Genomic DNA, 16619 nt, shown 5'->3' with positions numbered 1-16619 from the left:
ATCTTGTTGGGGGAGACAGGAAATGACACAGTGATGAGGTTATTTATAAAGACGCGAGATGGTGATGACTCGCAGCCACTTTGTCTCAGCCGCATATAAGCCCTGAAATCTCAATGATGGGGCATCTGCCCTCTTGTGGTGTGGAAGTTCTGGAACGCCCCAGTGGAGAGAGCTCCCAGGAAGGCCAAACCACCTGCAGCCAGCGTGGCTCTGTGCTCTCTATGAGCAAGAATAAAACGAAATCCCTCAAGGAGGAAAGGAGGTGGTATGATCATGAGAAAGTCATTGTTAAACATGTAGAGGTCAAGAAATACAAATGGGGAAATGAGGCTGGAAGGCCCCCAGCTTACCTGAGCTCACAGAAAAAACTAGAATGATCTGTCATTCACTTGGCAGCTGAGGGAAATGGCAGAGGGAGGCAGAGCTGAAAAAAGTCTTATCTTTATCTGACTCCTTGCACAGAGCAAACTATGAGAATGAAAATTCACTAAGTCATTTGACTCAGAATCTACAGCCCAGAAGCTGTAGAAAATGTCCTGATACTCTTTCTTTAAAGGTTCTTATCCATTTTAAGACATTAAAATCATTTGATCACTCTGCTCTTGGGTATCTGGAGTCAAGATTTAAAACACCAGGGAACAGAGCACCTGGGTGGCTTAGCAGTTGAGCATCTGCCTTCGGCACAGGGTGTGATCCCAGGGTCCTGGGATGGAGTCCTGTCATCAGGCACCCTGAAGGGAGCCTGCTTCTCCTTCTGCCTATGTCTCTGCTTCTCTCTGTGTCTCTCATGAATAAATAAATAAAATCTTAAATAAATAAAACAAACAAACAAAACACCAGGGAAACACTACAATGATTATGCCTAATTTTCTAAGGTAGAACAGGTCACTGCTTCAAGGCAAGGAAAAAAAAAATTAATGCATCATCTTGATTATTTCTAAAATAGCTTATTATCTTTTAAAATTAAAGCTGTTACTACTGAGGGAGGTAATATGAAATGAATACCTGATTCTGCAAGCTGCAGTACAAAATATGAGATAGATCTGAGACACAGTTCTTCTTATACTATCCCCAGGAAAGGTAAGACAGTGTAACACTCAGGCTCTGAAAAGAATGAGGCAAAGCTTCCCTCACATGCACTGCTTGAGCTTCCAGCAAAGCTCACTTACCTTCCTAGCTCACAGCTGAATGTCCTCAGGTTGACAGCACACTCATGACACTCTATTAAATACAAAATATCTCCTGATTCCCCTCAGGAAATTTTCAGTTGAAAGCCAACCAAGCGAATACAAGTTCACCAGCTCAAAACAAGGTCAAAAGCAGAGACAATCAGTTTTATGGCTACTTGGCCCAGAGCAAGCCAACACCGGACGAGCTCCAGCCACATTCCTTGTGTCCCTGCACTCATCAGAGGTGACTCTGGAGATCCTACCACAACTCCATGGCCCAGCCTCAAATGTTCCTGACTATACACCAGAGATGTGCTCATCTTTTCCCCTTCTCCAGATAAGTACTCTGAAGCCCGGGTCCTGAACCTGACAGACAGGGCCCTAGCCACCCAGACCATGTGCTCTCCCCTAGGCCCTATCTGGTGAAAGAATGACCTTTCAATTAGGGTGACCTCGATGGGTCCAGACCTGCCTGTGATCCCATCTTAACTAAATCCACGCTCCTCGATCAGCCAGGCCTAGAGGAGTTCCACACAGAACGCAGAGTTCTACTACTTCTATCAATACCATCTTTCTATTAGACTTTGCACACAAAATTTTCCTACTTGACATTGCGTGTTTTTTTTTAAGGGAGTGCTGGGAAGAGAAGCAGAGGCAGGGATCCCTGGGTGGCGCAGCGGTTTGGCGCCTGCCTTTGGCCCAGGGCGCGATCCTGGAGACCCAGGATCGAATCCCACATCAGGCTCCCGGTGCATGGAGCCTGCTTCTCCCTCTGCCTGTGTCTCTGCCTCTCTCTCTCTCTCTCTCTGTATGACTATCATAAATAAATAAAAATTAAAAAAAAAAAAAGAAAGAAAGAAAGAGAAGCAGAGGCAGAAGACCATGGCCAGCTTATAGAGGATTGTGGGTCTCAGGAGAGATGTGGATTTTCCAGCATCCCATGGCCCACAGCTGGGAATAGAATCCAGCCCTTCTGAAAGTCTCAATGCGCCAGATTAAGAATCCACTGAGCCACAGAGCAGAAAATGGAGCAAAGAGGCCACATTGGTGGAACACATCTTGGTTCCTAGGTTCTCTTCTATTTCCCACTTCTTTTTTTACCAACACTACCTTCTCCCAGGATTTGTTTTCCACACGGTCTTCCATCCACTTCTGCCAACCATGCCTCTGCTGTCCCATCTGCCCAAACTTCTCTATTCTATCCCCTACTCTTCCCTAACCAACTTCCAAAGTTCCCTGATCAGCTGCTTTGGGAAGCTTACCACCTCTATTTTTTACTAAGGGAAAAATGATGGAAAGCACTTAGGGATGAAGACAGAATCTAAATACATTCTTAATTGGCAGATTATCCAAAGAAGAAAAATGACACGCAACAAAGGATATTCCAGATAGTGGGCAGAGGGGAGTATTTTTAATAAAATACAGATGGAAGCTACTAATTTTCCAATATCCCTTCTGTCTTCTCAACATAATGCAACACCCAAGTTTGGACTGGATACATGGCTCCCAAGAACAAAAGTGTGGGGATACCTGGATGTCTGTCAGTAGAGCATGCAACTTTTGATCTCAGGGCCGTAAATTAAAGCCCCACATTGTAGCGATCACTTAAAAAAAAAAAAAAAGGATTTGAAGTTTTGTTTCTCAACCTCTCATTGCTCATGCATGCTGTCTGATTAAGTGCCACTTCTGTAATGGGAGCAGAGGTGACATGTGCAATTTGTGGGTTCCACGCCTTAATGGAAGAGGGCCTTCCCGACTATATTCCAGCTGAAATGTGCAGTAGCAATGATCCACCTTCCACTAGGTGAAACAAAAAAAAAAGCCTGAAGCCTGGACATCGTGGGTCAGTGACCTACTCCAGAGTGTTTACCCTTTAACTCTTAGACTGAGAGACAATCTATTTTGTTTAGCTGTTCTTTGTAGTCTCGGTTCGAGCAGCTAAAATATCCTACATAATACCAGAGTCCCAACTTAAGCTTACGAACGGTTCCACTCTTGGTAGAAAACCTGTGCTTTGCCAAGAAGGGCTTTTTGAAGTTTGCCTCATTCATTAGAGCTGAAAGAGTAAAGCCACTGAGCCCTTGAGCTGGAAGGCAACGTGTGAAGCTGGGTTCGATCAGAGCTGTAGCCAACCATGGCTAATTAGAGTGGTCCCACCTATGCTGTAAGAAATTTTGATTTTTATAAAAGCTAAATCCCAGGGGCATCTGGGTGGCTCAGTGGTTGAGTGTCAATCCCAGAGTCTTGGGATTGAGTCCCACATCGGGCTCCCTGTGGGGAGCCTGCTTCTCCCTCTGCCCATGTCTCTGCCTCTCTCTCTCTCTCTCTCTCATGAATAAATAAAATCTTTCTAAAAAAAATTATAAAAGCTAAATCCCTAACAAAACAGGCACCTTGGCCAATTTTGGCCCATGGGGCAAACAGCTTTTGACAGATTTGGTCCAAGGCATTCACTTCAAACACAAAAGACTTAGGGCCAGAGAGGTCAGAGGTTTTCTGAGAGCCTTCACCCCACTGGAAATGGAGCTGTGCTAGGACATGGGCATTCCACCTCCCAAACCCATGCCTCCCTGTAAATCCAGCTGAAGCTCCAGGCATCTCTGCTCCATGGCTGGCAGGCAGACAGGTGGGGTGGGGGGACACTTAAGAGATCATTTGAAATCTGACTCAAAACTGCCTATGTAAGGAAAGGTCAGGTCCTCTTTGTCTCTATTCCTCGACAGTGTGATTCTAAAGCCGTTAGATGGGTAAGGATGCCCCCACATGGGAGGAGCTGTGTGGATGGGTATCTGAGGCTGAGCTGGGTGAGGAAGATGTCCATGTGGGAGGTGAGACCAGCACCCTGCGAACCAGGATGAGTGTGCAGGGTGTTCTTGGGAGAATGGGAGATGGGTTAAACCAACAAGAACAAGGATTGAGGGTACTGGGAGGCAGGTTTCTGTCTATCAGAGACAAGAGAAGCAAATCATCAAAGGGCAAACACTGAACAAGCACTGAGATGTTGGACCAGACATAAAGTTCTGATGTGGCCTCAAGGTTGTCCCTATGGAGAAAGGTTGTGTGTTGTGTGCATTTCCCAACTCTGTCCACTGTAAGGACCTACCAGCACTGAAATCTCCATGTTGACATGTGTTGGCCTCCAAATGGGACTCTTGACTAACAGGAATCAGGGCTCTTCACACAAAATGGCTGATTCCAGGACTGGGGCAGATAAGTATAAGAATTTGGAACATCGTGCTCCAAAAAGAAAGGAAGCACTCAAAAGAAAAATGAGAATGTATCAAAAGAACACAAAAGTCAATTTCATGGGAAATCCTGCTGACCAAATCAGATATCAAATTTTTTTTTAAAGATTTTTACTTGAGAGAGAGAGTAAGCAGGTGAGAGAGAGAGAGAGAGAGAGAGAAATAGAGAGATAGAGCACATGCACAAGCCAGTGAATGGGCAGAGGGAGAGGGAGGAGCAGACCCCCCCCTGAAGAGCAAGCCTAACTCGGGGCTCAATCTCAAGATCCTGGGATCATGTCCTAAGCTGAAGGCAGATGCTTAACTGCCTGAACCACCCAGGCACCCCCAGACATTGAAATTTATTTTGAACATGTAACTTACTAGCTAAAATAGGAAAACATAAGAACATACAAATATAAATATTAAAAAGTCTGAGGGAAAACAGGCTACAGATGTAGTTTCAAAGTATGTCCCCACTAAAGATATTGATTTACAAAGGGGAAAAAATGCTTTACAGTGGAGAAAGCCAGCAGACACCACCCTATGACAGCGACATTAATGCCCTCAGGAGTGGACAAATCGCAACCATGCACCACCTGGTAAGATGCAGTGAGGCAAACACAGCGTCCCTTCTGTGATTATACTGCTTAAAATAAAAATTTTAAGCCTGAATCTACTCATGAGGAAACATCAAGTTCAGGTGCATTCTACCAAGTAAATGGCCTGTGATTTCTAAAGTGTTACAGTCATAAAAGCTAGGAAAAAAACGAAGTAGATAAACCAGCACAGCTCCTTTTGGTATAAAGGATATTACTGATACAAGAGGCTTAAATTGAATAGGATCTGAGAATAAGATGTATTGGGATGCCTGTGGCTTAGTCAGTTAAGCATCTACCTTCAGCTTGGAACATGATCCTGGAGAGTCCTGGGATGGAGTCCCGAGTCATGCTCCCTGCTCAGTGGAGGAGGGGCTCTGCTTCTCCCTCCCCCTCTGCCCCTACTCCTGTTCTCTCTGTCACTCTCTCAAATAAATGGATGAAATCTTAAAAAGAAAAAAAAGTAACATATCAATAATTCCCTGATTTCAAAGGTATACAACAGTTATGTAGGAAAATGTCCTTGTTTGTGGAAAATACACTCAAGGATTTTTAGGGTGATGGGAAAGGTCAACAACATACTCATATAGTGAAGGGGAAAGAAGTTCTTTGCACTACTCTCCAATTTTTAAGTTTGTTCTTATATTAAAATAAAAAATAAAGAACATTATAGAAGAAAAAAGTTAAAGGACAGCAATGAAAAGAGAGGTAGGCAAAGAAGGAGAGCACTAATTTTAGGTGACTCATCACCAGAGCACTAACCCTGGAGCCAGACTGCTTGAGTTCAGATGTTAGCCCCATTGTTTATCAGCAGGCTGACTTGGGAAAAGTTACTCAAGCTCTCTGTATCTCAGCTTCCTTGTTAATAAGACGAGAATGATCATATTACCTACTTCACAACTTATTATGAGGATTAAGTGGGTTTCTATTTGTTAAGTGCTTTGAGAAGTGCCTGGAATATAGTTTCATAAAAGTCTAAGTTAAACAATAAAATATCCTCTGAGGTTGTCCCAAGTGAAGTAACCTCACACATACGCTCCATGAGGGCTGGTGGGGGGGGGGGGGGGATGGAAAAGAAACAACTTGATAATGTTTCTTAACTTAATAAAACAAAAGACACTCATCCGCAATTACAGCCCAAAGCTAAATAAGTAATCAGCTGAAGCTCAGGTAATCTGTGTAGTTAGCAGCCCAGAGAGGGGAAACGCAGGTTACCAATGGTGCTGGAATGCAAAGCAGCTCATAAATGCAGGGCATCTGTCTGCTGAGCAGAAAACCTTTTCCATGGTGACCTCCTTGATACCACAGTCAACACAACTCCCTTCTCTGCCAAACTGAGGCACTTGCTCTGACCCGCAGTGCCACCTACAGCTCATCACCGTAAGGACAACTCCGTAACATCTGAATCCTGGCCAAGCTTCACCAGCTATAGAATTGAAAGGCTAGAAGACCTTGGATCAACCAAGAGCAAATGGAGAGTAGTTACAGGATTGTGCTTCCATTTTCTTTTTTTCTTTTTAAGATTTATTTATTTGAGAGAGAGCACAAGCAGGAGGAGGAGAAGCAGACTCCCCGCCAGGCAGGAAGGCAGATGCGGGGCTCAATCCCAGGACTCCGGGATCACGACCTAAGCCTAAGGCAGACAGACAATCGATTGAGCCACCCAGGTGCCCCGAGTGCTTCCATTTTCAAACCTAATCCACTTTAGAAGGTATACAATCTATGTGATAACTTACACTTAAGGAAGGGTATGATCTCATTTACAACTAAAATCTTAAAATATATAGGAATAAATTTTTCTTAAAGATTTTATTTATTTATTCATGAGAGACACAGAGAGGCAGAGACATAGGCAGAGGAAGAAGCAGGCTCCAAGCAGGGAGCCTGATGTGGGACTCGATCCCAGGTCTCCAGGATCATGACCTGAGCCAAAGGCAGACGCTCAACCACTGAGCCACCCAGACATTCCTATAGGAATAAACTTAAAGGATACTACATGAATCTACAAAATTTTGCTATAATCATAAATACTTGAACAAATCAACATATATATAACTAGATCAAAAAAAATCTGAGTACTATGAATTAGTTCTTTCCTAATTTATCTATAAATGTAATGCAATGCCAATGAAAATCGCCCACAACTTCCCTTTTCAAAACCTGAAATATGTTTCTACATTTCTTTTAGGAAAATATGGGTAGCATTCTAATAACAATAGTCAGTATCTACTGAGTCCTTACCATGTGCCAGAGTTACTTTTATAATTTTTCTTTTTCTCCTTTACAATTGTGGCAGGTATTATTACCACCCTATCGAGTGGAATGTATTGTTTTGGCAGACCAGCACCCACATTTCTTTACCAGGATACTATTTCCAAACCCAGGAAATTATGCTCCCTTGATTTCAGCATTAGAGCTATTAATACAGTTGTCCTGCTCTTCCTCAACGCAAGAGGCAGGTAAAATAAAAATACCTGACAGGCAAAGGATCCATGCTAGGCCAAATGTCTGCTGCTTCAAGATTTTAATTTTCAGTCAAGAAAATGATGAAAGGCTTAAAAATAGTTGAAGTTCATTTATTTTAGCAGAACAACCAGATAGTTCCTTATTACCTACTTTATAGCTAGGTCTGGAGGATAAGGAATTGGGGAAGGTGAGAAAACTCAAGAAGCATTAACACAACACCATTTGCACTTGGAGAATGAAGGGCAAGGAAACAGAATGGTGTTGGGAGAATCTTGGGTAACCACAGCAGAGAGGACACCTGACAAGCTCTGTAGTCATAGAAAAAAGATGAAAACCACTGATACTACCAAAGGCTGGCAGGCAGGGAGTGAGGACATGGATACTCTGACCTCTGTGCTTTGATTTCTACCACTGGCTGAACACACTCAAAAACCAGAACACAAAGAGAGCCTGGGTGAAGGAATCCACAGAGGTCAGCCCGGAAAGACACACTGGGGAAAATGTGGGAGAACAAATCTGCAGGAGCAAAGGGAGTGTAACCACCATTCTTTCCAATTTTTGCTAAAGGCCAAATTGTTTTCCTGCAGCTTCCAACAAAGCAGCCAAAGTGGTAGATCCCAAATTATTTATTAGTTAATAAAGTTCAAATAGGTTAGCTGCTTTCTGAAGGTCACATGGGTAATATATATAAGACTATAAAAATAAACAAAAAATTTTAAATAACAGGAATTTAAAGTCTATAGCAAGAATTGGGCACCTGGGTATCTCAGTCAATTAAGTGTTTGTCTTGATTTCAGATAGATCATGCCTCACCTTGGTCTCTGCACTGGGTGGGGAGCCTGCTTGAGATTCTCTCTCCCTCTCCCTTTGCCCCCCCCCTTCCACTCTCTCCCCCTCTTAAAGTAAATAAAGGCCACAAGAATTAAATCAGTCCAATACACATGTATGTGTGTATACCTAACCACATATCCGACCAGAATATACAACCTACAAACAGATCTTAATATCAGCAAGAATGCATCGTGTTATAAAAGGCATCAGTGAGGAAAGGGAAATTTGATCATCAAATCTGGGCTAGGGGGAAGAAAAGAGAGGAGTACTAAATATTTGAAGGGGAAATCAATTTGATCAAATCATAACATATACTCAAGGGACAAATGGTTTAAAGACCATTAAGGCCAATGCCACAAAAAAACTTATGGGCCTTTTTTTTTTTTTAAGATTTTATTTATTTATTCATGAGAGACACAGAGGCAAAGACACAGGCAGAGGGAGAAGCAGGCTCCATGCAGGGAGCCCAATGTGAGACTTGATCCTGGGACTCCAGGATCTCACCCTGAGCTAAAAGGCAGACGCCCAATTGCTGAGCCACCCAGGCAACCCATGGGCCTTTCCAATGGAAAAAAGTATATACTACCTATATTTTAAATCCAGAACCTGACACTGAATCTTCCATTCAAAGTGGGGACAAAGCCCTTTCCTTTAGAAGACACTGCAAAGGGATCCCTGGGTGGCTCAGCGGTTTAGTGCCTGCCTTCGGCCCAGGGCCTGATCCTGGAGTCCCGGGATCGAGTCCCACGTTGGGCTCCCTGCATAGAGCCTGCTTCTCCCTCTGCCTGTGTCTCTACCTCTATGTCTCTCTCATGAATAAAATCTGAAGAAAAAAATTTAAAAATTAAATTAAAATGAAATTTATGTTGTATTTTATCACAATTCAGAAAAAAAATAGAGGCAAATTAAGCAATAAGGGTAATTACAAACTCCAGGAAAAAAGAAAAGAAAGCAGTCATGATTTTAAGGCAGTATTTGTTGCCTTTTGCATAGTATTAATTAAGTCATGACTACAGATTTAACGAGATGCTGTGGTATGAACAGATGAGAAGAATGGAGGGAAAGAGGTTTTATGTTTGGAGAAGTGCTAATAAGAAAGTTAATCCTCACCCACCGCAATGAGAACTCTGCAGGCAATATTTAAAATGATACAGTGAAAACAGCAATGGAGCTCATGACTTAGGACCAAGGTGATCAGCAAAAACAGAAAAGGTGAGGGGGTTGCTACTGTAAGTGGCAGGCAGATGAGAAGGAAACAGGAACAGAAAGTATATTTTAAGCATTCTAGGCCCATTGTATTTTTAACTGTGTACAAGTAGTTCTTTTTTAAAAACTACGCTTTAGGGACGCCTGGGTGGCTCAGTGGTTGAGCATCTGTCTTTGGCTCAGGGCATGATCCTGGAGTCCCAGGATCGAGTCCCACATCGGGCTTCCTGCATGGAGCCTGCTTCTCCCTTTGCCTGTGTCTCTGCCTCTGTGTGTCTCTCGTGCATAAATTAAAAAAATCTTAAAAAATAAATAAATAAAAACTACGCTTTAAAAAAAAGCAGAGGAAAAAATTATTATTATTATTTTAAAAATATTTTATTTATTTATTCACAAGAGACACAGAGAGGGAGGCAGAGACACAGGCAGAGGTAGAAGCAGGCTCCATGCAGGGTGCCTGACGTGGGACTTGATTCCGGGTCTCCAGGATCCCGTCCTGGGCTGAAGGCGGCACTAAACCACTGAGCCACCAGGGCTACCCCAGAGGAAAAAATTATAACCTAACTTTCTAAACTTAAATTGGAAGAACTATAAAATATGAATAGATTTGGGGCACTTAGCTGGCTCAGTCGGTAGAGCATGTGACTCTTGATCTTGTGGTTGTCAAGTTTGACCCCCACACTGAGTGTACAGAATATCTGAAATCTTAAAAAAAAAAAAAAATCAATATTGGATTGCATGAAAAGTTCAGTACATCACATGTATCAACAATTTCTGGGATGAAAAATAATGTCTTGGCACCTAATGTCTTGATACATTCTCTTAAAAACCTTTAGGGTCGGGGCACCTGGGTAGCTCAGTGATTGAGCATCTGCCTTTGGCTCAGGTCCTGATCCCAGGGTCTTGGGATGGAGTCCTGTATCAGGATCCCTGCAGGGAGCCTGCTTCTCCCTCTGCCTAGGTCTCTGCCTCTCTGTGTCTCTCATGAATAAATAAAATCTTAAAACAAACAACCTTTAAGGCCTATAAACATCTCGAACGAAACCAAACATGAGTAATTAGGTACAAGAGGGGAGAAGTATGAAAAGGATAGAAATTGCAGTTACCAGCGCAAATGTTGACAGCAACTAGGCAGATAAAGTTACAGCAAAGGCAACAGGAGAAAGATCTGAAGTACAGAAGAGCAAGGTCGCGCAGACTCCCGAGTTCCTTCAGCGTTCCCAGGGACAAAGAATGCCACCAGAACCATATGTGGTTGCACAGCAGGGAAGAAAGGAATGGGGGAAAAAATTTTTTTAAAGATTTATTTATTCATGAGACACATACAGAGCCGAAGGCAGAAGACACTCAACCACTGATCCACCCAGGCATCCCCCAGGAGAGAAAAAACAGCATCCCTATTTCCTTTGAGAAAACTTACTTCATCTTCATTGTGTGAGGTCTTTGTGAGGAGTGCCTGCCTCCCAAAATGAAGGCCAGGACAACCAAGTCTTCTGATGCCTGACTATGGAACTGTAAGAGTCAAGATCCTAGGATCAGCCATTTGGGAAGCTCTGTCCAAGGACAGGAAAAGCCCAGCAACATGCTAAGACTCATAGGGTTCACTGCAGTGGTGGACATTGGCATGCTAACCACAGCTCTTATCCACAATGGGGGCTGAGAAATGGCAGTACGGCTCCAGTACCAGATGCAAGCAGTCAAGAGGGACAAAATGGAAACAGTAATCACGAAGCAGTACAGGGCTCCTATCACCTTAGAATACATGACCACAACAACAAACACAAATGTACATTTCAAATTCCTTAGTTAAAAATACTAATAAGCGAGACACCTGAGTGTCTCAGTGGTTGAGCATCTGCCTTTGGCTCAGGTGGTGATCCCCAGGGTCCTGGGATTGAGTCCCGATCAGGCTTCGCACCGGGAACCTACTTCTCCCTCTGCCTATGTCTCTGCCTCTCTCATGAATAAATAAATAAAATCTTAAAAAAAAAAAAAACCCTAATAATTAGCAACTTTTATTGTGTCACTAAAAAAGAACAAAGAAGGACAATTTAAGTGTAAAATTTTTTAATAAGCATTATGACAAAAATATGTGCTCAAAATTGTTAGAAACATATGTAGAAAAATTATGAATTAGTTTCCCCCCCAAAAAAGCCGCCCTAGCATGCTAGAAAATTGGCCACCGCATCATGGCTTTAGCAGATACACAGGAGGACAGAGAGCCTCCTTAGAAACCTAAAAGACAGAAATTACGAATGTAAAAAAATTTAAGTTAGAACACTGATTTAGAACACTTGTTTAAAAATAATACGCTAGGAAAAACCCAGGGTATAGGAAAATATTTCAATAAAAAAATCACCTTGCACATTTTCACAAAATAATAATGGCCTGTCAGTACGTGATTCCTGAAAGAGTTTTAAATTGTGTTTTACTTCTTCAGATCGTAATACAGTCAGTCCCTAAGAGGACTAAAATACTTAAACATTGTGACCTAAAAACAAAAAACTAAACAAAGCCATAGCAAGATTTTAAAAATTAATGCCCAAATTGCATGATTGTCTTAAGCAACCACTTTAAAAAGTACAAGTATCTCAATACAGCATAATCCAGTCTGTTTTGAATTTTAAAATACAGGGAAAATTTGGTTTTCAGGAGGATCATTTCATGAGCTGTTTCAAGGTTACTTAGGTCCATAAGGAAGATCCAAGTGTGCATGTGTGTGCTGGGTGGAGGGAGGGGATCTAGAAATGCAGGATTCCAAGTACTTCATTCTCCAAGAACATTTTCTTTTTTATGAGTTTTAATTTTTATCGAAGTTATACATTCTACTGACCAAAAGAATCAAACAGTTCTCTAAGACATGTTCTGAGAAACAGCAATTCCTCTCATCTCCATACCTGATCTTCCATTTGCGCTGCCCCCCAAGACCATGCTTCTTTGAGCATTTACCTATATCCATAAACATTTTGTTAACTATTTCTTACTTCTGCACCTTAAGGCATTGGTAATTTTCCACTAGAGAACAGCAACTATCCACCTCTTTGATGTAACCCTGACTTCTTCCTGCCAACATGCTTTCAACAGGTATGTATCATCAGCATTTTGCTTAATTAATACTCAAGGTTGACAACAACATGCCTTGGTAAACACTAGTCCCAACTATGCCATGGGCCATAGTATGAACATCTCTCCCACCGTGATAAATTTTTAATTGCTTAGTTTTCTCATTTGCTTACTTCCGTCATAACTCAACCCACTCTTTGCCAGTCATCCAAATCTCCCCATACATCCCAATGTATCAGATTATCTATAAATGTCATCTTCTTGGAAGGCTTCTGCCCAGTTCCAACCCAGCAGGGCATACAGACTGCCAGGAAGAGGCCTTCAAGAACCAATGGGAGCTCAATAGGAAAGCTTGGGCTGAACCACTCCAAAAGCTGTTTCCCAAGAGGAGGAGGCAGATTCTTCACCACAAACAAATGAACTTTCCTCCTTTTACTACAACCACATGCTGCCACACACACGGTGGTCATTCTCCCAGAACAAATCCAAGTGCAACTGCACAAACATAATAGCTATAAAGAAAATGTTCTAAGGTTGCATAAGAAACCCATAGACATAGGCAGAGTCCTTGGCGGGTATAGGTTCTATAGCAGGACCAAAACCCATGTCCACCAGGTCTATCTTTTTTTGTGGTGATACAAGGCAATGTGGGCAAGAGAAACTGTAATGGTGATAAAGATCCCTAGTCATTGCATACAGAGCAAGCCATCCTACGTGGAGCTGTGCTGTGCTCCTCCACCTGCAAGGAACACAAGCACACTCCCTGCAAACACTATTCTTTCCAACACTAGAGGCTAGTGTGAGTCAACATTCACTATAGCGATCTTACATGCATGTTCCTGCATGTACTGAGAAGACTTCTATTTTCCTATTTCCTAACTATTGCATCTACTATTTTTTTTCTAAATTAAAATAAAAAATCCTTAAACTCACCAACTACTAGTAACATAAAAATTCATCACATCTTTTACTAAATATGGCTATTTGTGACAATTCAGTTTTATTTCTAAAAAGTAAGTCTCTTGATTTAGCTGGGGCCTCAGGGTTAAGAGACTAGTCACTGTCATAATCAAAATGATGCATTTATTCAGGGCAAATCTTAATTTCTTCTTCTTCTTCAGAACAAAGAACTGCAAGAATGCTTAGAAGACTTGAAGTAATGCTGATTTACCGTCACCTTTATTGAAACTTGATTCCTTGAGCCAGAGGAAGGTCCTTACTGTAGTTGATAGTACTAGAGGGGAAAAAAAATGAACAAATTAAATGAAGGGTAGTACATATGTAATATAGAAAAATTTATGCCATTAAGAAAATCTAGCATATCTGTATATATTAACAAGGTAAAATGTCCAAGATAAAAGTTGGTGAAGAAGAAAAAATTAAGATACAAAACATGGTTAGTACAGATACAGTTTCATAAAAGAAAAAAACAAAGGAGAAACATAGAAATCTATAATATGCCTATCAAATGTTATTAACAGTCTTCAAGGCACAAGAATAGGGGGATCTACTCTAGATCTCAAGTACACAAGAAAAGTAATGTACATGACTTCAAAGAATGGGAACCAGGAAAAAACAAACAAACCCCCACAACAAAGAATGGGAACCAGGAGAACATGCATGCGTCTGGGACTTCAAATACGGACAAAAGCACCTCAGAAATTCCTGACACATATCACTTCACTGAGGCTCTAAGGGACTAAGGCTGAGAATCTACCTGAGGCTATAGGGTTAGTGAGAAGCAATAAATGAGACTAAGATGAGCGTTCTGGGATCTTGGACCTATGTTCTTTCTACAACATCATATCCCACGGGCCTGACTCACATATCGTTTTAATGCACTTGGGTAAATCTCTCTCTGTCTAAGCCAGAGGAGGGGGGAACATGGGTGGTTCAGTTGGTTAAGCAACCACTGTTGATTTCGGTGCAGGTTGTGATCTTGGGGTTGGGAGATCGACCCCTGCATTAGGCTCCAGGCTCAGCACAGTCTACTGGAGATTCTCTCTCTCTCCATCTCTCTGCCCCTCTCCCCAATCATGCACTGCCCCCTCCTCTTTCTCTAAAAATAAGTAAAATCTTTTAAAAAGCATACAAGTAAAAGGAGCAACTCCTAGTAAAATCCTCCCTGAAGCAGGCTCCTGTGGCAGCTAGCCGTGTGCTGGGTGAACATGCTAAAACACCCTCAAGTATCATGCTCATTATTCTGGCCTGCAGGGGCCCCACACGTGTCCAGTCTGCTTCTGTCCAGTCTGCTACTACTCCTACAGCCTGCAAGGGTGTTGGTTGCACCCAATGAGAAAACTACAAGGACAGCTTCCTCTACTTTCTCCTACTGGTTGATCTTCCAATGTCCTGCTCCTCTGGCGTCTCCAGAAACCACCAATGGGACAGTTTCCCAGCTGAGCCCTGGGCACTGGCTGAGGTGGGACAAGAAGGAGGGAGAACTAACAGTACAGAAGGGATGTCCCAGGAGGGGACAGCTGTGCTCATTAAAGAACCAAAATGAAGTGAAACCCTATAAAGACAGGGCATAAGGTAGAACAGTGTAAAAGCCTGTTCCCAATGGTTGGGAAGCTCAATCCCAACCTCCCAAAGCCTTTTCTTACCAAGTGGATCTTCTCATGTACTGTTTCCAGGCATCACTCCCAGACTCCCGACCACCACCAGTATGCTTTTCTCCTCCTAGAGAAATACACAAGAAGCTCACATCTCGTGAGGAGTTTCTCTGTGCGCAGCTCCTACTTGGCAGCATGAAAAGAAACACACCAAAAGGACATTAGAGCTACCTGACCAATGGATTTACATTTATCTCAGAGTTATCTCCTCTACATACAAAAGACAGAGACCAGATAAACAGGAAAAAAGAACTGAGAAAAAAAGGAAAAAAAAAACACATAAGGAATAAAGAGGGAACAAATTTGCCAGAAATAAAAGAAAACCAACCTTACCATGAGACCAGATATTAAGACGGGAAACTTCCAGATGGTGGAAATATAATTTTATTTTCTCATTTAAGCTTAGCTATATATAATTTTCAAATAAATAAATAAATAAATAAATATATACACACATACTGCTTTTATAATATTCTGAATTTTTATATTAATGTCATTATATCATTAAGAAAGTAATGATTCCATAAAACAAGAAAAGGATACTATGTAGAGGTGTGCCATCAGAGCACAAGAAATGAGACTTGGTAGTGTTTTTGGTAACAGCAGAAGAGAAAACACTTAATAGAAGAGCTAGAAGAATAATCTGAGCAGGTGCCTGGTTGGCTCAGTCACTGAGGTGTGCAACTCCGGATATCTTGGGATCGTGAGTTCAAACCCCACATTGGGGGTAGAGATAACTTAAAAATAAAATCCTAGGGGCACCTGGGTGGCTTAGTTAAGCATTCGACTCTTGATTTCGGCTCAGGTCATGAACTTAGGGTAGAGAGACTGGGCCCTGTGTTGGGCTCTGTGCTCAGTGGGGAGTCTGCTTGAGATTTTCTCTCACCTAGTGTACACACACATTCGCTCTCTCAAATAAACCGATCTTTAAAAAAATTGCAATAAAAAATTGCAATAATGAAAATAAATAAAAATCTTAAAAAAAGGAAATTTCCCATGTTCAAAACAAAACAAAACAAAACAAAACAAATGAAAGAGAACAAATAGACAATTCTTTAAGAGATAACACTCAAACAACAGAATAGTTTACTAGAATAGTAATTAAAAAGAAAAATATTGGGGTGCCTGGCTGGCTCAGTTGGCAAAGCATACAACTCTTGATCTCAGGGTTTTAAGTTCAAGCTGCATGTAGGGTGCAGAGATTACTTTAAAATAAAGGGGGGGGGCACCTGGGTGGCTCAGTAAGTTAAGCTTCTGACTCTTGATTTCAGCTCAGGTCATAATCTCAGGATCTTGAGATCAAGCCCCACAGTGGTCTCAGCATAGAATCTGAGATTCTCACTCTCCCTCTCCATCTCCCCTCCCACCTCTCTAAATAAATAATAAAATCTTAAAAAAACAAAACAAAACAAAAAAACAAGTAGAGAAAAAGTGAAGGGAATAAAA

At 41.9% G+C, this 16619-nt stretch overlaps 1 protein-coding gene across 1 annotated transcript in view; it reads right to left on the bottom strand.

Moving 5' to 3' along the window:
• Window positions 1–13539: 13539 nt before the first annotated feature.
• Window positions 13540–16619, bottom strand: part of ALDH7A1 (aldehyde dehydrogenase 7 family member A1) — a 47124-nt gene continuing 44044 nt past the window's right edge. Inside the window, exons 17-18 of the mRNA XM_041762175.1 lie at window positions 15165–15240; window positions 13540–13792 (exon numbers count right to left, since the gene is read on the bottom strand). Of these exons, the coding sequence (XP_041618109.1) occupies window positions 13738–13792; window positions 15165–15240 (131 nt within the window). The 3' untranslated portion in view covers window positions 13540–13737. The remainder of the gene's footprint in view (window positions 13793–15164; window positions 15241–16619) is intronic.

This window comes from Vulpes lagopus, chromosome 7 (assembly GCF_018345385.1).
Source record: "Vulpes lagopus strain Blue_001 chromosome 7, ASM1834538v1, whole genome shotgun sequence".
Classification (NCBI taxonomy): Eukaryota; Metazoa; Chordata; class Mammalia; order Carnivora; family Canidae; genus Vulpes; species Vulpes lagopus.
The sequence above is the reverse complement of the archived record's forward strand: the minus strand, read 5'-3'. Positions and strand labels throughout refer to the sequence as shown.